The sequence below is a fragment of the Camelus bactrianus genome, chromosome 17, assembly GCF_048773025.1.
Source record: "Camelus bactrianus isolate YW-2024 breed Bactrian camel chromosome 17, ASM4877302v1, whole genome shotgun sequence".
Taxonomy (NCBI): domain Eukaryota; kingdom Metazoa; phylum Chordata; class Mammalia; order Artiodactyla; family Camelidae; genus Camelus; species Camelus bactrianus.
The window spans coordinates 45722017-45748987 of NC_133555.1; the positions used below are offsets into that span (position 1 = coordinate 45722017).

The 26971-nt window shown below is 43.9% G+C and overlaps 1 protein-coding gene across 5 annotated transcripts in view; it reads left to right on the forward strand.

Annotated features, from left to right (window-relative positions):
* The window catches only part of OSBPL10 (oxysterol binding protein like 10), a 350089-nt gene that overhangs the window by 146507 nt on the left and 176611 nt on the right, over positions 1 to 26971 (forward strand). For 4 of the 5 annotated variants that reach the window (XM_074345352.1, XM_074345353.1, XM_074345351.1 and 1 more), the window contains one exon: positions 25853 to 26028. The exons of the other annotated variant lie outside the window; for it this stretch is intronic. In XM_074345352.1, the coding sequence (XP_074201453.1) occupies positions 26013 to 26028 (16 nt within the window). In that variant the 5' untranslated portion in view covers positions 25853 to 26012. The remainder of the gene's footprint in view (positions 1 to 25852; positions 26029 to 26971) is intronic. 5 annotated transcript variants of the gene reach the window in all.

Here is a 26971-nt window from a genome sequence, read left to right on the forward strand (position 1 = left end):
AGGTATATATAGAATAGATAAACAGGATTATACTATATTGCACAAGGAAATATATTCAAGATCTTATAGTAGCTCATGGTGAAAAAGAATATGAAATGAATACATGTATATTCATGTATGACTGAAAAATTGTGCTGTACACCAGAAACTGACACAACATTGTAAACTGACTATAAGTCAATAAAATTATTTAAAAAATCGTACTATTTTTAATCAGTGCTTATTTGCATCAAGGATGTGGAGAAATTCCGGGTAACCTGACCTTCCAGGACCTGTTCTGTGTTAATAAATTGAAACAGTTGTTCTTAATCAAGGCCTGCCAACCAAAGCCAACTATTTCCATAAAATACTTTTATTTACAAAAGAAGAATGACTAACATTTGCATGTTCCCTGCTTGAGGTCACTTTGTGTCCCAAATAAGGCAAAAGAAAATTATAGTGGGAATGGTGGAAGTGTTACCCCAGGCCTAGTAGTGTTTCCATTCCCACAAGGATGTATGGAGATTTGACCATCAGGCTGGCAGTTACTGCCCTGGGAAAGGTGGCAGAGGCTCAGAGCACGGCTCCTGTCAGCTGCAACAGTGGCTTCCAGATTAGCTGGAATCCAAATCCAGATCCAGCCTACCACCTTTTTTTGTAAGTGAAGTTTTTTTGGGACACAGCCATGTCTATTTGTTTGCTACCGTCTATGGGTACTTTAAAAAAAATTATTGAAGTATAATTGTGTTAGTTTCTGATGTACAGCAAAGTGATTCAGTTATGCATATGTATGTATATTGTTTTTTATATTCTTTTTCATTATAGATTATTACAAGACATTGAACATAGTTCCCTGTGCTATACAGTAGGACCTTGTTGTTTATCTGTTCTGCTAATCCTAAATTCCTAATTTATCCCTCCCCCCACTTTCACTTTGGCAATCATAAGTTGGTTTTTTGTGTCTGTGGGTCTGTTTCTGTTTTGTAAATAGATTCATTTGTATCATATTTTTATATTCCACATGTAAGTGATATCATATATTTGTCTTTCTCTGCCTGAGATACTTCACTTAATATGAAAATCTCCAAATCCTTCCATATTGCTGCAAATAGCATTTTTCATTCTTTTTCATGGCTGAGTAATATTCCATCATGTATATGTACCACAACTTCTTTATCCAGTCATCTGTCAATGGACATTTAGATTGCTTCCATGTCTTGGCTATTGTAGATAGTGCTGCTATGAACATTGGGGTACATATGTCTTTTCGATTTAGAGTTTTCTCTGAATACATGCCCAGGAGTGGGATGGCTGGATCATATAGTAAGCCCATTTTTAGTTTTTTATGGAACCTCCACACTGTTCTCTGTAGCGGCGGCACCAGTTTACATTCATCTGCGGGTACTTCTGGTCTCCATCAGCAGAGTTGCGTAGTTAAGGCAGAGACTGTGTGGCCCACTGAGCTTAAAATATTTACTCTTTGGTCTTTTCCAGAAGAAGTTTGCAGCTCCTGTTCCGGGGCCTCTGCCGTTGGCCCTGAGCACCCTCAGCTGTGGGTGTCCTTATGGCTCCACCCTAGACAGAAGGCTCCAGCGGGCGGGCATAGCCGAGTTCCCTGTGGGTGCTGCCCTGCTTTGCTGTCCTGAAAGGCTGTGCCATTGTGATGGAGAGAATGAAAGAGATAGCCCAGGTGTGGCAGACTTGGAAACAATGTTCTCCGATGAAGGAGAACATTTTGTTCTGGACCATGTTTATAACGGGAGCCTGCTTGTTTACGTAATAATTGGACTAAAGGAGGTTGGGGCCCTTTAATTCACAAAGTGGATTCAATTAGAGTGGAAGGTTTAAAGCAGGCTGTAAATATCGGTAAGGCTGGGGAGACTTACGGATTCAGTTGAAGGAAGTGACATTCGGCTGCAGAAGACCCAGTAGTATTTCAGTAATACCATGTCTGATTCAGCACACGTTCTGACTGCCCAGAACCACAGAGACGGGGAGCATTTCTGGAATTCAAGCCTCTCAATTCTGCAGTTGCCTTGTCCCCTCCTGGAGCCCAGGGTCCATGTGTTGAAAGGCCAGGGGGTGAGGAGGCCCCTGGTTGTCCTCCCATCTCCAGGGCAGCAGCTCCTTGGTTTCCTTGGACTTTGCTTTTCAGTGCCTCTAACTTCTCAGATTTATTTTTTATTTTTTAATTTTTTAGAAAAGATGTTAGGTGGTTGGTTTCGAAGCTGCTGCTCAGAGTGGGAGCAATTCGGGTAGATTGATGTGAGGTTCACAGACAGCAGAGTAGCATTTGTTCCCCCACAGTATGTGCAGAATGGCCCTGGAAAGACAAGTTAATGTGGATGCTGAGGGTCTGTGAAATCACAGCACCTGTTTGACCAGAAATTGCTGGGTGGCTCTGCTGAGTCAGTGAGTCACTGTAAGAATGTCATTTGCATTTTTTTTGCTAATAACATAATTTGCTGAGAGGAGGCAATTTAGTGAGACTCCCCCCCCCCTTTATTAACCTTGAGCTGCACCAGCCATAGCTTTCTCTGGCCACAAGAGTCATCAAGTTAATAGCATCTTTTATTTTCCATTATGCTTGTTCTCTTTCTCCCAGGACTAATCTCCAGGTGCCTCAGAAACAGCCTCACAAAACAATGTGCAAGACCAGAAACCAAATCACGTGGGTATTCTTGCTAAACGCCAATCTATTTCCTTTGGTAGAAAACACTGGTTAGAAACTAGAGGCCTTGGTGAGAAGACGATGAATCTCTTCAGTGTAAAGGTTGTGGGAATGGACCTTTGAGGGGCTAGCAGGGCCCAGGGCCTGTGACCTGACCGCGGACTGTGAGCCCTCAGGTTACTTTCTTCATCGACCTCTCGGTGGGCTTCCCGCCGCTCGGGCTGTAGACAGGAAAAGGAATGACTATCATTAAGAATCCTGATGAATGCTGTTGGTGGAGGATGGAGGAAAGTTCAGTGGGCATTTTTATGGGAAGGTTTTGTGGGAAGGAGCCAGGAGAACGAGGCAGGCATCTCCATCGAGTCCATGGACCAGGTTGTTACAGGGTAACTGACCCACAGGGTGGGGTGGGATCAGCTGAATCTCCACCCCGAAGCACTTGCACCTGCACTCCGCACCTCCTGGGGGCCGTGGGACGGTTTCATAGTTCACCTGGGGCATGGGGATGGGTGCCGGGGAACAGGACAGGAGTTCCTAGTCAAGTTTTATGAATGGGTGACTAGTTTCGTGGGCACTGGGAATACGTCAGTGAAGGTCATGGTTTGGGGACTCACAGAGCATGGGGGCCACCGTGTCCTGATGACTATTAAACACTGTCTGTTAACTACAAAGCCCGAGATGACAGAGAAGTAACTTACCGCATAGTAAGGTCCTGGGCCGGGACAGTGAGAGGATGGGAGGAGCTGGCTGGGCCCAGGATGGCCTCAGTTCTGCTAACAGCCATACAACTGTGTTTTAAGGTTTTATTCTTTTAAGAGATCTCATTCTAAGCTAAGTGATACTTCCCTCCAGTGACCTAAAGGCCAACATTATTGGGTGGTTCTTGACTAGGCAGGCCCCTTTCTCTGACGGACACTGCTGGAGAAGTGATTTCCAGGCTTCCTGTTGGTTACAAATCACCAGTGAACTGAAAGCCACGTCCAGCCAAGCTGCTTGCAGTGCCCGAAGAGGGGCTGCTCAACTTCTCTTTCCATCTCTTTGCCTCAAGGTGCTGCCACCTTCTGTTGGAGATCTGTATCCTCCGGTACTTAGAACATACCCTGGTCTGCGGAAACGGAGCATTCTATCAGGGGACTGATTGCCACAATCCAGAGAATCACAGAATGTTTAGAGGCAAGCAAACATCCTAAAATAATGGAAAGTCAACGTCGGTCCTTGCCTTAACCTCATCCCCATCAGTGAACCACAGCCAGTGCAAGTAGGCCATTTACACGGTGAGAGCGCCTGGCTTCCTCGTCCCAGGCTGGCCACCCTGGCTCTGAGTCAGCTGACAGAGGAACAGGTTATCAGGCTGTAGGTGGATGAGAAGGGGGTGGCTTTTTTAGCTGTGCTAGAAAAAATAAAAAGGTTAAAGCTGTCTGGGTGACTTACCTGTACATGTTATGTGCTATCTGTCAGCATGAATCTTTGCCTGGACCGTTGCAATCACCTTCATGGACCTCCCTGCTTCTCCCACTGCCTGCTTGAGCATGGTTCTAGAGTGATCCTCTAGTGTCAAAGCCCTCCAGAAGCCTCCTCTCATATCGGAATAAAGTCTGAGGTCCCTACCGCAGTCTGCAAGGCCCTGCGTGATCTGGCTTCTGGCTACCCCTCCAGCCAGACCAGCCTTCCTCCTGCTGATTTCCTGTGTGCCCAGCCTGCCCCCACCTCTGATTTCATATTTATTGCCCGGAACACAGTGTCTCCTGCAGCTGGGACACCTCACCCTCTTCCTCCTGGTCTCTGCTCAGATCCTTCGTGTAGACACGCCTACCTGACCAGGTGAAGTTACAGTGCTCCAAATGGCAGCCTTTTCTCACTTTCTGACACTGGATCATTTATTCTAAAGTATTTGTTTATATTTTCTTAATGTATTTGTTTATACGTCTGTAATTTCTCTCCTCGCACTAGAACGTAAGCTCCATGAGGCGGGAGTAAGTGGAGGGAACCTAAGTGAAATAAACTATAGGCCAAAAGTTCAAAAATACCTGGTCCTAGTCTTGGGCCCTCTACAAACTAGCTGTGAGACAACAGGAAAGTCACTTAAATTTACTGGCCTTGGGTTTCAAGGGCAAAATGGAGTGAAGAATTCCTCCCTGCTTTCTGAGATGATGACGTGAGGTCATCAGATAAGTGTGTTGGATGCTGGGTGCTGGTCGGGTTCAGGGCCACGGGGCCTTTGCACAGCAGATGCTCAGGGACCGCTGGCCCCAGGTTGCTTTTACCCCCAGTCACAGAGCCTTGAGTGGGCACCTGGCATTACATCTGGGGTGTGACCTGTGACCTATGACCTAGTGGAGACCTTTCAATAAATTATGACATCAGTAATTCAGAGGCAGGCTGTGTGGTTTCCCTCCTTCTCCAGAGAGTTGGGGGAAATGTTCTGCTTCCCAGAGGCATAAAAGTTCTCTCGACAGAAAATCTACAGAAGTGAGATTGGCAGGCAAGCTGGCTTCCATGATTTCAGTGATGGTTCTTCAACGTCAAGTTTTACTTCAGTGAGTTCTCCATTAGCCATGGGATGACCTAAAACCATCATTGTCACCATCAGGTGCAGCTTCTTTTATCCCTGAAACTTGAATCCCATCTGCTCCTGGTCAGCCCTCAATGACAGACCTGGTTCTCTTTTCTTCTGTTCAAAGAGGAGTGGCCAGTGTGGGGAGAGGACTGGGGTCTCAGGGTGGTCCCCAGATTGTTGAACTAGGTCCCGAATGGTTGGGGGTTGATTATTTTCTTGGCTGGCTGGTCTTTAATCAGGGATCAGTACACCGGGTAAGATGCAGTCAGTGACTTCCAACTTTCCCATCTTAGCGTTGGAGTCTGAGGTGTATTCAGAGAGCACTAAAGATGTCCTTGGGGATGGAGAATATTCTGGCTTTATGTTCTGGTTGTGATGGTGGTGATAATAGTTGAGTGAAGACAGTGTAATTAGGGGACACGTTTTGTTTACTGACCTTCACACCTGGTCCATCAGGGAACGTGTATGAGCCTCCTCTGTAGGTAGGATGGGGTTCTTAATCAAGTGACGTGGCCCCCAAGGAGTTTCCAGGTTAGGTGGCAGAGACAGTCATGTGTTTGATGATGATGATAATAATAGAAAGCTGTTTGCAGCAACATGGATGGACCTGGAGATGGTCATGGTAAGCCAGAAAGAAAAATGCCATATGATGTCACGCATATGTGGAATCTAAAAAAAAAAAAGACGCAAATGAACTTATTTACAAAACAGAAACAGATTCACAGGCATAGAATACAAACATGATTTCCAGGGGGAAGTGGGTGGGAAGGGATAAATTGGGAGTTCGGAATGTGCAGATACTAATATATATAAAATAGATACACAACAAGTTTCTTCTGTATAGCACAGTGAACTATATTCAGTATCTTGTAGTAATTTATGGTGAAAAAGAATGTGAAAAGGAAAATCTGTATGTATATGTATGACTGAAACATGATGTTGTACACCAGAAATTGACACATAATAAACGACTATACTTCAAAAAAATAATAATAATAGGAAACCACATGACTTCCCACTTTTTCAGCTCCATCATTCTGTTGGTGGGAGAGCTGATGATAGTGCAATTCATTCTGGCTGGGAGTGGTCGGAGGTCGTGGGTCATATATATTTTATGAAAATGAATTTAAGAGGTGGTAGAGGAGGGAGGGTACGAGAAATCTGAAGAACCACATGAAAGGAGACTAACTTTTTGTGAAGTGGATTGTTCTGCTTGCTGTTGCAAATTGAGGGGGGCAAGTAATCTCCAGAGCAAACTAAATCGCGCCCTCTGATATTGACGTCTTTGAGCACACTGTCTTCAGTGCCTTTGTGAAATCTCAGACAGCTTAGTGGGGGACCCTGCAAACTCAAGTTGCCACCATAGGAGAGGAGATTAATAAGGCTGAACAGTGCTCAAAATTCAGCCCTCTTCCCGAGCTGTGGAGAACCCACATCATTGCACTCCTGTCCTCCTGTTTCCGCTGTCTGAGGGATGGGAAGAGTCAGAACAGCAAATCAAGTGATAGCTTTTTGGCAAGGAACGCTGGATGGTCTTGCTAAGAAGGCTTAGATACCTGTTCTGGAGATGGCGTGGTGGAGATTTCCAACCAGATTTGGAAACCATTGTAGTTGATGTTTGGGATTCAGTTAATATTTATTAATCTCCATCTTCCTCTCTCATGAGGCCTTAATCTTACTATTGAGGTGAACAGCCGTCAGGCTCTTCGACCCCCTGTTCTTTGTCGAATGCCACGCCTTCTCATGCATCGTTGAGTTTGCTGTCATCACGTGACTTGAGGAGTAGGGAGTCACAACTCGTGTGTATCCAGGACGAGACCACAAACACATGCCCCGGAAAAAATAAGCTGTCAGTGTTGGCAAAAACAGGATTTTTTAAAAAGGGCAACTGCTAAGTATTTCCTTAATATGTTATTTGACAAATAATTTTATGTGTGTGTATATATATATAGTGCTTGCTGTGTGCCAGACACTGTTCTAAGCATTTTACAAATAACATTTTTCTTTTTTGTTTTTAATTGAAATATAGTTGATTTACAGTGTTGTGTTAGTTTCTGGTGTAGAACAAAGTGATTCAGTTATAGATATGTATTCCTTTTTATATTCTTTATCATTAAAAGTTATTACAGGCTATTGAATCTAGTTCCCTGTGCTACACAGTAGACCTTGTTGTTTTTCTGTTTTATATATAGTTGTTAGTATCTGCAACAAATAATAACTTATTTAATCCTCATGAAAGTCCTGCGAGGTACATACTTTTATTACCTGATTCTTTTTTGTTGCTGGTATGTTGGTTTTGTGGCCACTATAGATGTGTTTATAGCTGCCTCTAGTTTAAGAAAAATTCTTTCCATAAGAACTTCAAAGCTGGGATTTCTGTCCATTCACTGACACCTGCTCTTCCCCCAGAAAATTGGGAAAGTTCCACCTTTACTTGAGCTCAGTGGCAAAACACCAGCGGCCTCCCCTAGGCGCAGAGCGTGGCAAGGTCAGACCAGGTTGGAAGTGATTTTGACCCAGGCTCCCTTAGAGCCAGTCCGTGGCGGGTGGGGGTGTGTGGACCCTGGGCCTCTGAGTCCTCTGCTCAGGGTGACGTGTCCTGGGACAGCGGCCTGCGCCGCGTCTTCCAGGAGCCCCGGTGACCTCCAGGCAGCTTTGCTTTGGACTGGGTGTTGTGGTCGTGGTGCATCCTGTTGCCTGGATGCTTTGGAGCGTGTGCTGGAGGGACAGTTGAGCTTTTAATCTTGTTTTGGGCGGCATTTTTCTTATGTTTGACCCTTTCGGCTTAGTTCAGTGATGTGCTGGATACGGGATTTCGCTTTGGGAATGCGTGTGCTTCTCTAGGGCCCTTGGTGGCATCCTGACCTGCTCTGATCTGATCTGCTTGCTTATCATCTCGGCTTATTCCTGCATTGCTGTCTGGGACTCATTGCCAGGTCTCCCCAGCCCTGAGATCCAACTGGGTGCTGAGTGTTCGCTTTCCTGCGGGTCTGGGAGGCAGGGGATCCCGTGCTGGGGAAGGTAATCAAGCCATAAAGCCAAATCTGGGTGTGAGAGGGCGGATGACAGCAGGTGCGGAGGATCCAGGGCGAGCCAACCGGCCAGCTGCCCACGGTGGCCGGAAGAGGCAGGGTACTGATCTCTCAGGCGGGAAACTCATCAGCCCTTGGGAGAATTCTCTGGACAGCCCTCTTGGAGTTTCCCCTTTCTCTCCTCTCCTTCCTGTCTCCTAGGTGGTAGCTGCTGGCAAACTCCTTTGAGGAGGAATTACTCCTGGGCAGCTGAGTTCACTGGTTTTAATGGACATCTCATCCCCACTTTGGTTTCCAGTCTGAATGTTTGACATTTCCTGACCAGTGCTCTCTCCCACCCTCTGCCTGGAAGAGCCTCTAAGGTTGAGGTGCCTTGTCCTGAGGTGGAAGATTGAGTGTGCTCTTGTCTTTCTGAGAGAGGCAGGATAGAGCAGGGGTTAGGGGCAGATTGCCTGGGCTCAGGCCATCTCTGCTGCCGATGAGCTGTGTGACTCTGGTAAGAAAGAGACTCCCCTATTTCCTTGTCTTTATACAGGGAAGTATATTCAATATCTTGTAGTAAACTATAATGAATATATGAAAACAGATAATATGTTTTTCTATGTATGACTGAAACATGATGCTGTACACCAGAAATTGACACAACATTGTAAACTGACTGTATTTCAATTAAAAAAAAATAATAAAAGAAAGCCAAATGACTTCCCACTTCTTCAGCTCGATTGTTCTGCTGGTGGGAGAGCTGGTGATTGTAGGATTCATTCTGGATGAGAGTGGTCAGAACAGGGCTGAGTAGAAAAATTGGCTAGTAAGAAATTATTCATAGTAGCCAAAGTCAAGAGTCCAGGAGATGGAGATTTCAGCAGGGGCAGGGCTGCAGAGCAAGAAAAGGAATACACACACACACACACACACACACACACATGCGCGCGTGTGCACGCACACACACATATATAAAACTGAATCTGTATCTACACCAGAATTTAACACAACATTGTAAATTGACTATACTTCAATTAAAAAAAAGTTTAAAGATTGTATCCACTCCTGGGTATATAACCAGAAAAAAAATGAAAACACGAATTTGAGAAGATATATGCACCCCAGTGTTCAAAGGGGCACTATTTACAATAGCCAAGATATGGAAGCAACCCAAGTGTCCATCAACAGATGAATAAAGAATTTGTGAGATATTGTATATAATAAATATTATGAAATATTACTCAGCCATAAAAAAGAATAAAATTCTGCCATTTGCAGCTTTGTGGATGGACCTAGAGAGTATTATGTTTAGAGAAATAAGTCAGGCAGAGAAAAACAAATACTGTAGGATATAACCTATGTGTGGAAGCTAAAAAATAAAGCAAATGTATAGCAACACAGAAATAGACTCACAGATATAGTGTTCTGTAGAACACAAACTAGTGGTTACCAGTGGGAAGAGGGGATAAGGGAGGGCCAAGATAGAAATATGGGATTGAGAGGTACAAACTACTGTGTATAAAATAGATAAGCAAGAAGAATATATTGTACAGCATGGGAATTATATATATTAATGTAATTATATATATATTTCTAATTACTTTCAATTGAGCATAATTTATGTACTATACTTCAGTTAAAAAGAAAAAGAATGTTTTGTGATCCCATTCTAGGGGAAAGATGTGAATGCGTGGAAGTTAGACTGTGCTCAACCAAATGTTAACAATGCTGATTTTTAGACAGTGAGAATATGAGTAAATAAAAATTTGTCAGTAAAAAAGCTTAATGATTTTAATCCCCTTCTCAAAGCCAGGTGAATAATTTCAGTGATCCCTTCCTGTCTTACATATATGTTTCATGATTTTAGTTCTGTCCTTTAAAAAATTCCATAAGTTAGACTTCTTTATTTTATGCAGACAATATTGTTTTGGTTTACCTCTATGTTTTCATTTCATTTATTCATTATTTCTTTTTGCAGATCAGATATCTTGGATTGTTTCTCTTTTCCTAAAGAACTTTAAAAGTTCCTTACATGCTGGTGTCTGGGTGGTAAACTCTGTTTTTGTATGCCTTGTAAAGGGATTTCATTCTTCTTAAAGAACTTCTCCGGACACACCATTTAAGATTGACAGCTATTATTCTCTCCATGTTTTGAGGTCAATCTGATGTTTTTTCTTTATGAGTTTTCTGATTGTTCTCTCTGGAAGCATTAAGATTTTTTCTTTCACTTTGATTTTACATTTTACTATAATAGATCCAAGTGTGGCTTTTTCTTATTTGACCATTTGCCTCTCTGTGAGTTCTTTCAATCCGAAGTGTTAGCTCTTTTTAATGGTGGCAAATCCTGGTCTTTATTTCTTTAAATATATATATATATATATTTATTGAAGTATAGTTGATTTACAATGTTGTGTTAGTTTCAGGTGCACAGCAAAGTGCTTCAGATATCTATATATATACATATATTCCTTTTCATATTCTTTTTCCTTATAGGTTATTACAAGGTATTGAATATAATTCCCTGTGCTCTACGGTAGGACCTTGCTGTTTATTTCTTTAAATATGTAGTCTTCTCCTTTTATTCTTCTTTAAAAATTAAATTTTTTTTCTCTCTGGCACTGTGTGAGATGAATGTTGACAGTTCTGTTTTTTAATATATATTTTTAATGAAGTACAGTCAGTTTCTAATGCTGTGTCAGTTTCTGGTGTACAGCACAATACTTTAGTCACATAGGAACATACATACATTCATTCTAATATTCTTCTTCACCATAGGTTACTACAAGATATTGAATATGTTTCCCTGTTCTATATGGTATAAACTTGTTGTTTATCTAGTTTATATATAGTAGTTAGTGTCTACAAATCTCGAACTCCCAACTTATCCCTTCCCACCCTCCTCCCCCTGGTAACCATAAGTTTGTTTTCTATGTCTGTGAGTCTGTTTCTGTTTTGTAAATAAGTTTGTCTTTTTTTTTTTTTTGGATTCCACATATAAGTGATATCATGTGGTATTTTTCTTTCTCTTTCTGACTTACTTCACTTGGAATGACATTCTCCAGATCCATCCATGTTGCTGTATTCTATTCTTTTTTGTGGCTGAGTAGTATTCCATTGTATAAATATACCACAACTTCTTTATCCAGTCATCTGTTGATGGACATTTAGGTTGTTTCCATCTCTTGGCTACGGTAAACAGTGCTGCTATGAACATCGGGGTGTAGGTGTCTTTTTGAATTAAGGTTCCCTCTGGATATATGCCCAGGAGTGGGATTGCTGGGTCATATGGTAAGTCTATTTTTAGTTTTTTTGAGGAATCTCTGTACTATTTTCTATAACGGCTACACCAAACTACATTCCTACCAGCAGAATAGGAGGATTCCCTTTTCTCCACACCCTCTCCAGCATGATAATTCTGTTTTATCATATTTTTTTTCTGTTTAAAAAATTTGGTTCTATTGCCTTTGGTGCGGGTGCCTTGAGTGACCTTCTGGCTCACCGGTTCACTCCTCCACCTCATCCTGCACTTCTCTCAATCCATTAAGTGCCCCCTTTTCAAAGCTTGTTCTTCACATCCAGTATTTTCCACCTTTGGTTCTAACTGCTGCTTCCTACTCCGCATTTGCTAACCCTCATAGTTCATGGAGGCTGTTGAAAATATTCAAGGTTTTTTTTCCCCCATGAGGTCTGCTTCTGCCAGTGTGAACTGTTCCACTCTTCTCTCCCTTGCATAGAACACGTGTTTCTCTGGTATCTGGTTCTTTTCACCATTGGCATGTACCTTGTTACTCTGTGGTGTTTAGCTGCCTGGCCTGTTCTCCACCTGGGTGATGAGTGGCAGATGCTCGGGCACTTAATTGCCTGTCCTCCTGGATGGGGTTCCTGTCGGGGAGGCTGCCCTCAGGACCAAAGGGCAGTCTGGTCCCCTCACTCCCCATCTTTCCTCCCCAGGACTTGACCGGAGGTGTTGTTAGCTCTGCGTGGCTATGGAGGGGTGGAGGGGTGTTGAGGTGGGAAGGATGAAGGGCCAGGAGCTAGTGGCCCATTGTACTGGTTCCTGTTGGGGACCCACTGGACCAGGCACTGCCTCCAAAACACGAAGCCCTTCCCGCTGGTCCTTCTGTGTCTCTGGCTGTCATGGCCACATGGGCAGCCCAGTTAAAGGACTTGCTTTGTGTCTCCCCCTCCGCAGTGGCCCTTCACTCTCACCGGCCCCTCCCTGTGGCTGGGAACCACTCATCCTGCTCTCCATCCTGCTCTCTCAGTCCTGTTTCTTTCTGTGGCATCTCCAGGGCTGGATTCTGAGGAGGCAGCCAGAGGGTGTGCTGATTCTCCTTCTTGTCCGGAACTAGACTCAGAATTCCTCTGGAATGTGGGGTCTTTATGCTTAGAACCCAGAGCACTTGATCCCCCAGGGACATAATCCTAAACAGTCTCTTGAGGAGCACTTATTGTTTTTATGTGAAGTCTGAAAAACGATGCAGTGACTCGATTTTATCCTCTATGAGATGTGATGGTGATCTAGCATGGGAGGATCTCAAGGAACTCTGTGTCTTTAAAGTTTTTGAATCACTATGTTGTACACAAGGGACTAATGTAATGTAAATCAACTGCATGTCAATTAAAAATAAAACAAATGAAAAAGAAATAAAGGGAGTCCGTGTTTTGAAAGTCCTGTGATCAATGGTGAGCTCTTCATCCACGTATCTGTCATATAGGTCTTGGAGTGTGCGTTTCTTGAAATTAATGTGGCATTTTTCCTAATTATCACAAATAAGAAATGGAGATATGCTAAGCATGATTTCTAATGCTGTGTGTCTCTGTGTGTAATGGGGATATAGCAGTAATGTTGAGTTATTCCCAGCACATAATTAATTTCTGAGTGCTTTGTGAAACACCGTGTAGATCTATAAGAGTGGTAACTTTTATTTCATACAGTGATATGATTTCTCCTCAGCCATGTTACTTTTTCCTGGTTCTGTATTATGGTTACCCCAAATAATTGTAGTAGTTTCATACTTAGTTGCTTTTGCTCTTGTATTTTTTTTAACATTTAAATATTTATTTAAAATTTTTTTTATTGAGTGATAATCAGTTTACAATGTTGTGTCATTTTCTGGTGTACAGCACACAGCTTCAGTCATACATGAATATACATATATTCATTTTCATATTCTTTTTCATCGTAAGCTACTACAAGGTACTGAATATATTTCCCTGTGCTATAAAGTATAAACTTGTTTGTCTATTTTATATATACCAGTCAGTATCTGCAAATCTCGAACTCCCAGTTGCTGTTGCATTTTTGCTTACACATTTTTGCTTCTTTTGCTTAAACTTTTCAGGGTTGGTTTAGGGGTTCCATAGATTTCTATGGAGACTCATATTCCTTCTAACTTTCTGCTTCTCCAGCCCCAGGGTATGTCCATGTCCTCAAAGACTAAAACGAGTGTTGGCATTCCAGCCATCACATCCACCTTCCAAAAAGGCAGGTAGAGAAGAGGAAAAAATCTAATCTATCATTATTATTCATTAGCTATAAACAACCACATCTAGCTGAAAGGAAGGTTGGGAGGTATATTCCGGCATAGTGTATTGGGCCAGATAAAAATTGGAGTTCTCTTGATTGGAGAGAGAGAGAATGGACATTTGGAAGGTAGTCAGCTGTCCCCGCTACACCTGATTTCAGACCATGAGTTAATCTATGCCAGAGTTGAGGTTGCAGCCCCTGGTTTCAACCCAATGATCTTTCCACTGTTCCCAGTAAAAGTGGAACATGAGTGCTGGGAAACAGCTGGTGGACTTAGTACGTGTTTGGAAGATAAGAGAAATTCTTTCCTGTCTCCTTTCAGCTTGCTGCATCAATGCGAACCGATAAAGTTAGGGTCATGGGAGTCCATGAACCTTGAAATATGCAAATAGATCAGTGTGGTCACAAAAAAGGAGGATGTGTTTCAATTCTTATTTTACTGGTATTTTTGTTAGCACTTGACGGAGTTAATCACTCCTGACTTTGTGAACATTCTCTTTCTGGGACTCTGGTTTTCCTCCTACCCCTCTGTCTTGTTCCATCCCTTTCCCTTTTTAATATTAGAATTCCTCAAGTCTTGGTCTGGGGCTCACTCCTCCCTGCCTCCCTCCTCCTCCCTGTATTCTCTGTTCAATATCTGTACCTTTGGCCTCAATGGCTACTTATTTTCGAATGATTTCAACTTTATGTCTCCACCTCAGATCATCTCTGGGTTCCATATCCATTCATCGAATTGCTAATCAATACTGCTTGGAAGTGTTAAAGGTATCTGAAATGCAGACAGTCCTGAAACTGAATTCCCATTCATTATCAATACTCCTGCGGCGTTCTGCCACCTACACCCTGATCTAGTCTATTGCCAGGATTGCTGAAGGTTTTAAAAACACCTTTATTAAGGTATAATTTACATGCCATAAAATTTACCCATGGTAAGTGTACAATTCAATAATTTTTAGTTAATGTATATAGTTGTGCAACTCTCACCACCATCCCGTTTTACATTCCTATCAATCACCAGAATAATTCCCTCTAGCCTGTTTGTAGTTAATCCTGCTCCTGTCCGCAGCCCCAGTCAGCGTCTGGTCTGCTTTTTGTCTCTATAAATTTCCCTTTTCTGGACATTTCCTATAAATGAAATCATATGATATGTCATCTTTTATTTTTGATTGAGGTACCGTCAGTTACAATGTGTCAGTTTCTGGTGTACAGCACTATGTCCCGTTCATGCACGGTATGTCATCTTTTTGCATCTGGCTCTTTCATGTGGTGTAATATTTCTGAGGTTCACTCATGTAGCATGAATCAGGATCAAGCTCTTTTTCTCGCTAAATAGTATTCCATCATATGGACTCTTGTTTGTCCAGTTACCCGTTGATGGACATTTTGTCTCAGGAACTCCCTAGCTAGGTCACATTCTACTCTCTTCTGACTATGAGACACTTAGCACAGCTGTAGTTGTGCAGTGCACTTATTTTCGTAAATATTTTATTGTCTTTTGGCACCATTTTTCCACACCCTGATCAGAGCAGGGACTTTGTTGTCTGTCCCCTCCCCACCCCGTGACATGTATTTTGAACATTTAGCATAGAGTGCCTAGCACTGTAGGTACTCAGTTAAAAAAAAAATTGTTTTTAATGAGTGAATTTTTGGAAATAAAACTTAATTTTGGAACCAAAGCTAACTTCTTTTTTAAAAAGCTGGGCTTATACAGATTCTCTTTTTTCTTTTTTTAATCAACCAAAGTCCATAGTTTATATTAGGGTTCACTCTTGATGTTGTACATTCTGTGAGCTTTGACAAATACATAATGACATGTAGCCACCACTATAATATCGTACAGAATAATTTCATCGCCCTAAAATTCCCTTGTGCTCCATCTATTCCTCCCTCCCTCCCTCCCTCTCCCCAAACCCCTGGAAACCACGATCTTTTTATTGTTTCTGTAGCTGTGCCTTTTCCAGAATGTCATTTGGTTGGCAGATTCTCTTTTCTTTAATCATAGAATGAGTAAAGGTATTCACAATGCTTCATCCCTGTCACAGAACCCTGTACAGCTGACCACGTTGAGAATCTTGTCAAATAATATTGCCATGGCACCTCCAAAACAGAGCAAATACGGGCCCTTGTTTTAAATTCTGTGTTGTTGGCATTGTCGTCATGTAACTAAACTGCTGATACAACGCAATACGAGCATCGGGTCTGACTTACTGTCTGCATTTAGAAATACGGTGTCCCTTTGGAAGTTCTTGTTTTACAACCAGACAGACCTTGAGGCACAGCCATGGTGGAATGGTTCAAAAGATGATTAGCTGGCTTTTTGCTTTTGCAGATGTGGGCATCAAGGCTCAGGGTGGGTAAGTACCATGGCCAAGATCACCAAAGTGAGAATCAGTGGCTCTCCAAGTGTGGTCCTACCTGATGCATCAGTATCACCTGGGAACTTGCTAGAAACTCAAATTCTCTGGCTCCACCCCAGGCCTCCTAAATCTGGGGGCGGGGCCCGGGCGCTTGTGTTTGAATGAGCTTCCAGGTGATCTGATGCAGCAAAAGTTTGAGAACCTCAGGTCTAGTCAGGCCTTTTGCTACCAAATCACACCTCTTTCCTCTGCGCTGTGTAACCCCTTAGGGAAAAACAAAGGACTCTTTGATCCAGGGACAGTGGAGTTTAGGGCCTGACTCAGTGGGATACTTGGAGGAAAAGCTGAGCCTAGAGGCCTGCTTCTGGTCCACATTGCTTCACTGGTGTCCACAGGCCAGCTTCCCATCTCTCCATCTCCATGGGTACCAGGCTGGGGCTGCCTGTCCATCTTTGCCCTCGGGCTTTAGGCAGGATCAGAATTCTTTCCAGTGTGACTTGATGTGTATGTTCAAGCTTATAGTGTGAAACAGATGCTCGGCCCATCACAAGGATTCCCAGGTAAGTTCCTGTGTGGTCAGTGGCAAGGATGCAAATGAACTGTGAGCATTAAGATTTGTCTACATCTTTTGTAGTTGAAGTTCTCTCCTAATGGCCCTGGAAACTTAAGAGTTAACGAGTTCAGAAGGTGACCGGCAATATTCTGAGAGCCTGTATTAACTCGTGTTCCAGAGCTCTCTGTTCTTGCTCCTGGTGTTTTATCACTTGGTCTTTAAAAGCAGATCGAATTGCATCATAGGTCACATCCAAGCACCATGCATCAAATCTTGTGTTACAAGTTCACTTTGGCTTATGCTGGTGCTTTATCAGGTGGTACCCGAGGCAGCAGCCACTCGGGCTGGCGGCCCTTCATCTTCAGGGTCTTCACTGGGCCTGGCTCCTGGGCGGCTCTTCCCCGGGTGAGCGCCCACATGATACTGGTTGGTGATCCAGTTACACAGGAACTCTAGCTCTGGTGACGTGCGTACTGTTTCTTTGAGTCTTTCTCAAAACCACTTCCAAAGGGACAGAGCCAAGATACCCACTTCCTGAGCTGTTGTGATTTAGGAGCTGGGCTTTGGCTTTTTCAGCCCAAGACAAAATGAGGCTGGCTCACACTTAATCTATTCTGCTTGGTTGCATGGGCTCCTGGTATTCAGATGTTTGCTGAGTGAATGATTAGGGGGAAAAGCCTAAAAGACCAGGAGGAAAAACAGGGTGATGAATAACACGGTAAGGTTTTATCCTGACTCGATTTTGTGCGAGTTTTTATACTTCAGGATGATTTAGGGAAACTTTGAAATTCAAATTCCTGATTTCCTGATCTCATCCATAAAGATTCCAATTCTCTAAGTGTGGGATTGGGAGTCAGGAATCTGCATTTTTAACAAGCTTCCCAACTGATTCAGAAGCAGGAAGTAGTTGACCCAAACTATAACAAATGTTACTATTTTTTTTAGAAGGTAAGACACTTCAGTATTTTTAATTAAAAAAAATTTAATTGAAATATAGTCAGTTTACAATGTTGTATCAATTTCTGGCATACAGTGTAGTGATTCAGTATTCTTTTTAAAAACTATACTTTATTGGTTGTCTTTTAATTTTATTTATGGATAATTTTTACTTGAGTTTTTTTAAGTTTAGAAATCCCTGTCAGTACTTTTCTTTAGTTTTGCCTCTCCTGTCATAATGCCCTCCCACTCTAACAATTTAAAAATATTTCCCCCACCTGAAACTAACACACTATTGTAAATCAGCTGTACTTCAATTAAAAAAAATTCACCCATATTTTCTCCTAATACTCATATTAAGTTATGTATGATATAATTATAAAATTATATTATTAAAACTAATACTATTTTTTTTTAATTTAAGTCTTTAACACGCAAGATGTTTATTTTGCTATGAGTTATAAAGATTGTGACCTACAACATTTCTACTTTTTGATGTTTGATGATTTTTTTAAGCCAACATTTTGGAACATGTTCCATGCACATTTGAAAAAAAGATATATTTCATTGGGGTATGTAATCATTTGTAGAACTTAAAATATAAAACTTGGGATTATATTGTTTGGAAACTATATATTCTGACTTGTTTTCTGCATCTGTCCAACTCTGGGCTGTAGGAGGATTCTAAAATCTCCCAATCTGGTTATGTTTTGTTTATTTTTCTTATATTTCTGTCAGTTTTGACTCTATGTTTTTGCATCTTTGCAATGAAAACTATTTAAGTCAATACACAATGTCTTAATGATTTAGAGCTGTGGGCTATAGGGTTTGATTGCCTGGTTAAAATCTAGCCCCATCATTTCCTCTCTGGAAGATCTTGAGCACCTTGTTAGCCTTCCCGTGCTGGAAGTTCTCATTCGTAGAAAGAAGATATGGTCACATCTACTTCCTAGGACCGCTGGGAGGTGTAAGATGATACAGCAGTATACAATGTGTGACACAGAAAGTGCTTTGTAAACATGAGCAATTATTATTATTATTATTTTGCAATTATTTTGATCATTGGTTCAGTTTATATATTTTTAAGTCGTCTGAAGGCCGGCATGGTGGTTCTGCTATAGACAGGCCATGGTACACGACATTTCCCTGATACATTCGAGGTTGAACTTGTATTGTATGCCTGGATGTGTTTCATAATGGCTCGAGTCCTTATGTCACGGGGTAGATTAATTCCCTACTTGGTGATGTGCCTTCGGACCCTCTTACAATGTAGTTTCTTCTGGAGTTTGCTGCAATCTCTAACTTAGTGGTTTGAGGGTAGTGGTGGCAGCCGTGGAAGCTCTGACGACAGACCGGTAGGTAGCTGAGAGATGTAAGAAGGCCACTGCATTTCTCTCGCCAGGACCAGGTTCCTTGAGTTGAGAGGATGCCAGACTTGAACATTTGGCTAAGCTCTAGGCTGCTTTAGGGGCTGTCCCTTGGAACCTTGTCGTGAGGTTCCGGTGCCAGGATCCAGCGTCTTCCTCACCAGAAGTTCGGTTAGCGTGAGAGAAATTCTGGAAGATTTCTCCCCAGGCCTGAAACTCCTAAGGGTTTTGAGTTGTGAACCCTTCTGAGGTGAGGAGACCATGGTGACCAAGGTGTTGAGAATCAGAGACACTCTCTTATGTGAGACTGGCAGCTCCACGGAAGTCACTTTTGGGAGGACGTTGACGTGTTTCTCTCTGAAGATGAGGCTGGTCAGTAAATGATCATCAGGTGATAGTCGTTCTCAAGACGCAGGTCAACCTCGGAAAATTGAGCCGCGACTTGATATCCCTCCGCGCCTCCCATACTGCGTCTCCCATACTGCGTCTCCCATACTGCGTATGCTTCCGCGATGCCGATTTCCAGTGAGTTTTATTTTCTGTAAGCAGTAGAGTGGAAGTTTTAGCAACATGGTGAGTGTGGATCTGGTGGTATTTCGCGGGGTTGTGGGCAGGAGGGAACTGGGAAGAGACCCGGGGAACTGGGAAGAGACCCGGGGAATTGGCGTCCGTGCCGGGAAGAGCGCTCCCTACCCCTGTGGTGCGTGGTCGGTGGGCTGAGGGGGCCGCTGAGCTGAGGGGGCCCGCCGGGCTGAGGGGGCCGCCGGGCTGAGGAGGACGCCGGGCCGAGGGCGACGCCGGGCTGAGGGGGGCCGCCGGGCTGAGGAGGACGCCGGGCCGAGGGCGACGCCGGGCTGAAGGGGCTGCCAGAGGCAGGAGACCGAGGTCCCTGTTGTCCCGGTCCGCGGATAGAGCACTGAGGGTTCCAGCAGTCCGAGCAGGAGCTTCTCGGAAGACAAGAGGGCCTGGCCTCGGCAGGTTTCTACAGAAATTGTGATTCCTTGAAAGATGCTGAGGCGATTGAAGAAGGCTGGTAGTTTTCAGAGTGCAAAGTGGCTTTGGAATGGAAAGGATTTCTCGGGGTTGAGTTCCATGGAACTTTGTCGCGGACTTGGGTTCCTCAACTATGAAGTGTGACTATTTGGGCTAAGGAGTAGTTTCTCTTGGTAAATAAACAAATACTGTTGGGGGGGGTAAAAAGATACCGGGCCTAGGAAGGGGGGCAGATCCAGTGGGAAGGACGCCTGCCCTGGGGGAGGGGAAGGGATGGGGGTGTTGGGGGGGAGCTTGGTCCCAGTTCCTTTCACAGGTTGGGGGTGGAGGTTCGGGGGGAGCTTGGTCCCAGTTCCTTTCAAAGGTGGAGGGTGGTGGTGGGGCCTCGGCGGCTCTGGGCCTCCTGCCGGTCGTGGTGGGAGGCGCTGAGCCCCACAGGGAACCTGAGCGGTTCTGACTCCACCCTGGAAACGGTAACACAGGTATGAAGGGTGTCTGCTCAGTCATCAGGGGGCTGATAATCACCTCCCTTCTCCAGCCCTTTCCTCTTGTTATTTTAACTTTCACTTTTAGGTTTAGATGAAATGATTGAGCTTTTTGTCAGGAGCAGCCTGTCTAGCAAAATTCCTCTTCAAAAAAACTTTTTTTTTTTTTTTCACTGCATTTTTCCCCCCTCTTTGTAATTCTTTTATAGTTGGCTTGTAAGTTCTGCCTCTTGGCATTAATGAACTGCTACCCGCCCCATTTCCCCATTCTCCAATCTTTTCCCTTTATCTTTATGCTCCTTCCTGGGGTTTGGCTGATGGCTGTTGGTGACCTCCCCTCTCCTAAAGTAAAAATGTCTAATTTTCAGCTTTTAGATCCTAAAGTTGAAACTGAATGAAACTAACGTCATGCGGGTGGGGGGGAGGTGGGACCTAACAGGCTACAGGTGTAGACCCTTAGGGACCTAAAGCTTGGAAGGCATAATGGGTAGGGTCAGTTGCTTTGTGTGCGCGCGCGCATGCGCAAGTGAGTGTGACTGTGTGCACGTGTGAGTACTTGAGTTAGTTTAAGAATGTCAGTATGTGAGTGCGAGTGATCGTGTGTTGTTCCCGAAACAGTGGGTTTGTTTAAAGGGCAGCCATAGACAGACCTGCCATTCGCCACGGCTCCCAGCTTTGGAACTGGGCCGGGCTGCTACCGCGAAGCTGGCGGGTTGAGGACTGATGGCTCTTTTCTTGGGTTTGTTTGATCTCTCCCTTCCTTCTCTTTCTCTCCCAGGACACTGTTCGATTATGTTAACATAGCATGGTCTCTCCGTACACAATTAAGTTCACTTACACATCAGTCAAGTCTCGCACTAAAACTCGAGACACTCATTGGAAAAGAACACACTAGGAATTGGGTTCATCTTTTCTCCAGAAGGAAAGACTTTTAAGAATGTTTCAGGATTTTATCTGGCATTTGCACTTGGCTTAATGAAGCCTAGTAGATGGTGAACTCTTCCAATTTAGAATGAAACCTGCGAGTTTCAGATGCAGCTGTGAGAGCCCTGACCCTAAGGGAAACCAAATGTAATTTCTTTCCTCCTGGAGGATGTGACCCACAGGGAATGCCTTCTTAATGCTCTGTGGACATTGCTATCCGCGGGTGACACAGGCTACCTCACCTTTTAGAGGCCATCTTGGAAGAACACTTTATGTTTAATCTGTTGTAATTTTTAATCAGATATCCTCCCATCACTCCCCTCCAAATATGATAGAATTTTCTTTTCAAATATGATAGAATTTTTAACTGTCTTTAGAAAGGGAGTAAATTATTGATGACTTTCCCTAGCGCACGTGATTCAAACCTGTGCATTTGCATTTACACTATTTTAGGAAGTGGTGGAAATATGTTTTTTCCCCCATCTGAGGCAGGAGGTTAGAATTAAGATGTCATTTTGAAATAGGTAATGTGAAAAATAATTGTGTCCTGTCTCCTGCATAATGTGACATCAGTTGGTTGTTCTGTCATCCTTATTGGAAAGAAAAAGCCACCCAACATTCAGTTCATTTCTTGGTACCAGCTTCTTAATAATGTCCTTTGTGGATATGTGGTTGGTTTGAATGGGATGCATTTGTGAAGCTGCCTCTGGGAGGGAGGAATGCTGACAGGTGGGCGGTGGATAAGTTGGTATAGCAGTAAGGAGAAAGGTGTTAAGCCCTTTCTCCGTTCCACCCAATGGCATAGAGTGGATGGGAAGATCGAGGAAGTTGAGGGCAAGTTCCTTATGCCTTTTCCTTGAAGTCTATTCAGGTTATTTACTACCTTTCTGCTTTTCGCTGTGTAAAGGTGGTGTGTTTATAGATGGGGGATGACGCAGCTTTGCCAGGGGGGTTTGAGGGATGGGGGGGCGGGTGTAGACACCAAGTGCTGTGGTTGGAGCCAAGATTCCTTCCCTCGCTTACAAGGATTGTTGCTCTTAATGCTCTGACTTGCCGGGAGCGGTGTTTGCACAGCTGCAGCCACAATGACATTAAATATAGGTCAGGTTGAAAACGTTGACTTCTCAAGAGAAGGCAGGATCAGCGTTAGAATAATCTGACCTCTGGCAGCTCCAAAATTACCCCAGTTCTCTCACTGAAGGCATTTGGTTTTCCCATCACAGAAGGGAGAAACAGATTTCAAGTAGAAGGATATGAAAATAGACATATAAAAAACTTTTTTTGGTAGATTTGTCAGGCTGGCTGCTGCCACAGGTCTGAGTGGCCAACATATGGAAGCTTCTTTCTCATGTGTGTAGAAACGATGTGGGTGTTTCTTAGCAGCGCTCTCTTCCAGGTGGTGATTCGTGGACCCAGGCTTCTTCCCTCTTGTGTCTTTGCCACATCCGTGTGGCTCCCAAATTGCCCTGCAGGGTGTCTGCATTCCAACCTGTATGTGTATGTGCTTCTGTCTGATTATGTGTTATAGGCCTGGCCTGCCTTACTTCTCACATTCCTTTGGATAAAGGCTCAGTCAAATGACCACACCCCACTGCAGGGAAAACAGGTCCATGTGTTCGGGCTGTGTCTCCTGGGAGAGGACAGGGGTCTGGTGATGAGCTGTTAGTTTTGGCCTCTGCTTCTCAAACTTGAGCTGCCTCAAAATCACCTGGAAACACCTGGGGCCCCTCACATGGGGTTCTGGTTCAGCAGGTCTTGAGTGGGACCCAAGAATTTACATTTCAAAGAAGCTCCAGGTGACGTTGATACAGCTGGGTGAGGGACCACACTTTGAATGGTCCCTTTCCATGTGTTTTTTGTCTTGATTTATCCCTAATTGTGGAGGCCAGAAGTATAACTTTATTATAGTGACTCAAGAGATAGGAGAGAAGGAGAGGGGTAAAAAAGATAAATAGTTTTGGCAAGGATATTTGGAATGCTAAAAATGACTTAAAGTAGGAGGTTTCTTAGAGGAATTGGAGTTTTAGAGGCTGGAAACCTGGGTAGTCAGGTGCCAATGAGTCATGAGCCGGCTGCCCCTGCCCTGTGGGAGAGGGATGCGATGGGATCTCTGTTGCTCAGCAAAGGGGCTTTCAGCTCTGCTAGTTCTGCTGGAGCAGAAAGGCTTGGGGAAGAAAGTACCTAGTGGCTACGGGAGAGGTGACATGGAGAAAGTGACAAGGAAGGACTTGCGTGAGAATTGAAGGAGAGCTTGTGATTGCTGGAGTGAGCCAGGCGTGGGTTTGGACGCAGACAAGCAGGACTTGGGTTTTGTGTTTGAGGCTCACTGCCAGTAAAATGGGGGATCATGATGTCTGTCTGTTACATTACTGTGAGAATCAGGTTGGAAGTTTGGAAACTTGCTTGGTGCATGATGCTTAATGGGCTTAAAATCCTACAGTTTCATTTATGAAGTGGTTAGCCCCAAGTAACTTCATATACATTTGTCCTAATAACTCAGTAGCCATTTGAAAAAAAAAATAAATGAAAAAATTATTTTTATTGATTGGAAAATATATGGATAATATATAAACATTAATAAAAACATAAAAATAGATTTCTATTAAATTAACCTGTCATTTCTATTAATATATTAAAATTTATTTGATTAATATAATTTCTACATAATATTCTAAATATCTAACTTATTGTTAAATAATTGCAGTTACTTACAGATGGAATGCATATGCCTAGGGGCCCCACGTAGCTCCTTAAACTTTAGAATCCTGGTGGCATTGCTGCCCTCTTCCTGTTCCCTATTGATGTTTCCTTGTTATCCCAGCACTTGCTGAAAACCCATCTTTGCAAAAGTCTGACATCTTTGAAAGAATATAATGCAACCTGGAATCGAAATTGTGAAAACTGCCTGAGTTGTTAGTATGCATGGTAGCATCACTGTGTATCCCTCAAAGATGTGACATATTTTGTAGTGCCTTTGTGAGTAGCTGCTTTGGTGCTCTGATTGGAACCTGGAATTTGGTAGTTTTCCCCCTTCGTTCATTTACTGGATATGTTAATTGAGTATCAGCGAAGTGTCAGGCCCTGGGGGGAGGACGCAGTTCCACATCCAAACAGAGTGGAGTCTAGTGAGGAAACCAGACATTGAATTGGACAGTCCTGCAAATATACTCTTGATGGGGCCAGGGCCGTGTGGGACGAGTTCAGGGTAAGAGCTTGTGAGATGGATATTCGATCTGGTCAGACGAAGCTTTCTCCAGTTGATGGCACCTGAGTTCCTCCTGTAGGCTGAGAAGTTAACATGCAAGAAGAGGAAGGAACTGTATTCTAGGTGGGGAGTTAGCCAGTACTTCTCAAACTGGTGAAAGACTTGCTTTTTTCCCCCTTTAATTGCGCTGTGGTTGATTCATAGCTGGTTATGTGGCTTGTGTGTCAGACAGTGTCTGGACTCTTTCTTTAATGAGGCGCATTCCCTGACCATGTAGTTGGATGTTGCTGCAGAGCCCAGTTGCAGGAAAAATTTTTGATGTTATGGACTGGTAAGTTTGCAGATGATCACTTTGCGTAACTGCTCTAGATGGGGGAACAGTATGGGCAAAGGCCCTGTGGTATGAGGTCACCTGGTGAGCCAGTGAGGGGAGAGCAGGAAGTGAGAGGCTGGGAAAGTCAGTGGGGACAGTGCTGAGCCTCTGGGCCACACGGGGAATGCGAGTCTCAGACGAAGACATCTCCATCCTGGTGGGGAAGGGGGAGTTGTCTTGACTACTTCCTGCTGATGGATTGCGAGTATAAACAGGCCAGGTGCTAACCAACCAAGATTTCTTTGAGTGATTTAGGCTACTAGCAGTTACCCTGTGTTTAACCTGATGTACAGTCCAATGCATTGTGGCCTCCCAGAGCGGAGGGAATTCTTGCCTCTGTGTGTAAAGTCATCTATGGAAGGGCCCGCTGGAGGGTGTCCAGGGGGCTGTGTGAGCACCTTCAATTCCCTGGGTGGATGAGTCCTGGAGCTCCTGTTAAACAATTTTAACTAATCTTTTATAATCTGGAGAGAATACTTCTTAAGCTTATGAACTATCTTTAAAAAAAAAAAAAAGCCTATACCTTGAACCCCCCCCCCCCAAAAAAAACTCCAAACCCCTGCAGGCCTGCCTTACTGCTTCCAGGGTGTGAATTACAGCTGTTCCTGGGAAGTCACATGGAGCCTGTTTCCAGAGTGAGTCCCAATACATTGCTTTCTTTGCCATTTGTGGGCATCACACCAAATCCTGCATGGGCCTGGCCCTTGTGCTGGATGCCTATGACAAGCTCCACTCAGACTTAAGAATCCAGGGCTCTCTCCCTACCAAGACCCTTGGGAGGGATTTTTAGTTTCCAGCTTTCCAGATTGGGAGCCTTGATGTCAATTTAAGGATTATGTTCCTTTTCTTCTCTGCTGGGAGGAGTGGGCAGGGGGAGAAAACTGATGCACTGTGGTTTCTTCGCACAGGTACTTTGTGCTGGATTTCGAGGCTGGCATCCTGCAATATTTTGTGAACGAGCAAAGCAAGCACCAGAAGCCTCGAGGGGCCCTGTCTCTGTCCGGAGCCATCGTGTCCCTGAGTGACGAGGCGCCCCACACGCTGGTTGTGTACTCTGCCAACGGGGAGATGTACAAACTGAGAGGTCTGTGCTCTTCCCGGGAACTTTTCAGACAGGCCTTCTGGGTTCACAGTTACCATGGTGATGGCTCTATTGTTTGTTTTTTGTTTTTGAAATCACCTTTAACAATTTGCTGTGCTTGAGGACTCTGGTGACAGACACTGCCTCTCCTGCCCCTGGGGTGGGGAGACAGGTTTGACATTAGGAAGTGCTTGTCCTAATTAACTGAGGAATTAAGGACAGAGGAAAGGTGATTGATAGCAAAGCCAACCGAGCCTTAGGACTTGGGCAGATTATTCATATTATTAGTTCAGTGTGTATTTTCTTGGACCTTGTACTGTGAATCTTAATCTGATGCTGGAGGGGCTGGGCTTTGAGGACAAAACAGGCCTTTTAAGCATCATCATATCTTCCCCTTAAAGTTTCTCTAGAACCAGCTCTTAGTAAAGGATCTTTTCACTTACATAACCCCCTGTGGCATCAGAACCTGGTGAGAAGCCAACTGGTGTTGAGTTACTTCCTATTGTCCACTGTTGTCCTGTTTCTCCCATTCTCTTTGCTTCTTGAAAACTGAGGTCTGCTTAGCATCCTCCTGAGTGAGCAGGGGTCTCCGGGGAGCCCAGCATTTGGCCAGAATGGTAGGTCCTGCCACCCCCAAGTCACATCCATCACACAAGTTTTCTGATGTGCCAGACTGGACGGCAACAGTGTCATCTGACTGCTCGATCATTCTTCCAGCATTCTTACACCTGTGCGTTGCTGAAAAAACTGTCGGTCTTCGTCCCACGAAATAACGAAACAAAACAACAAAATCCTAAATGCACGTGTTTGCATGCATGCACACACACAGTCAGGTTTAGTAAGGTCTGAGGAAAGTAGTGTGTATTAAGTGTTGAGGGTGTGGTTGATAATTCTGCCTCTTGCGTAACATTTTTCTTTGCCCAAGGAAGGGCTGAATACAGCAGTC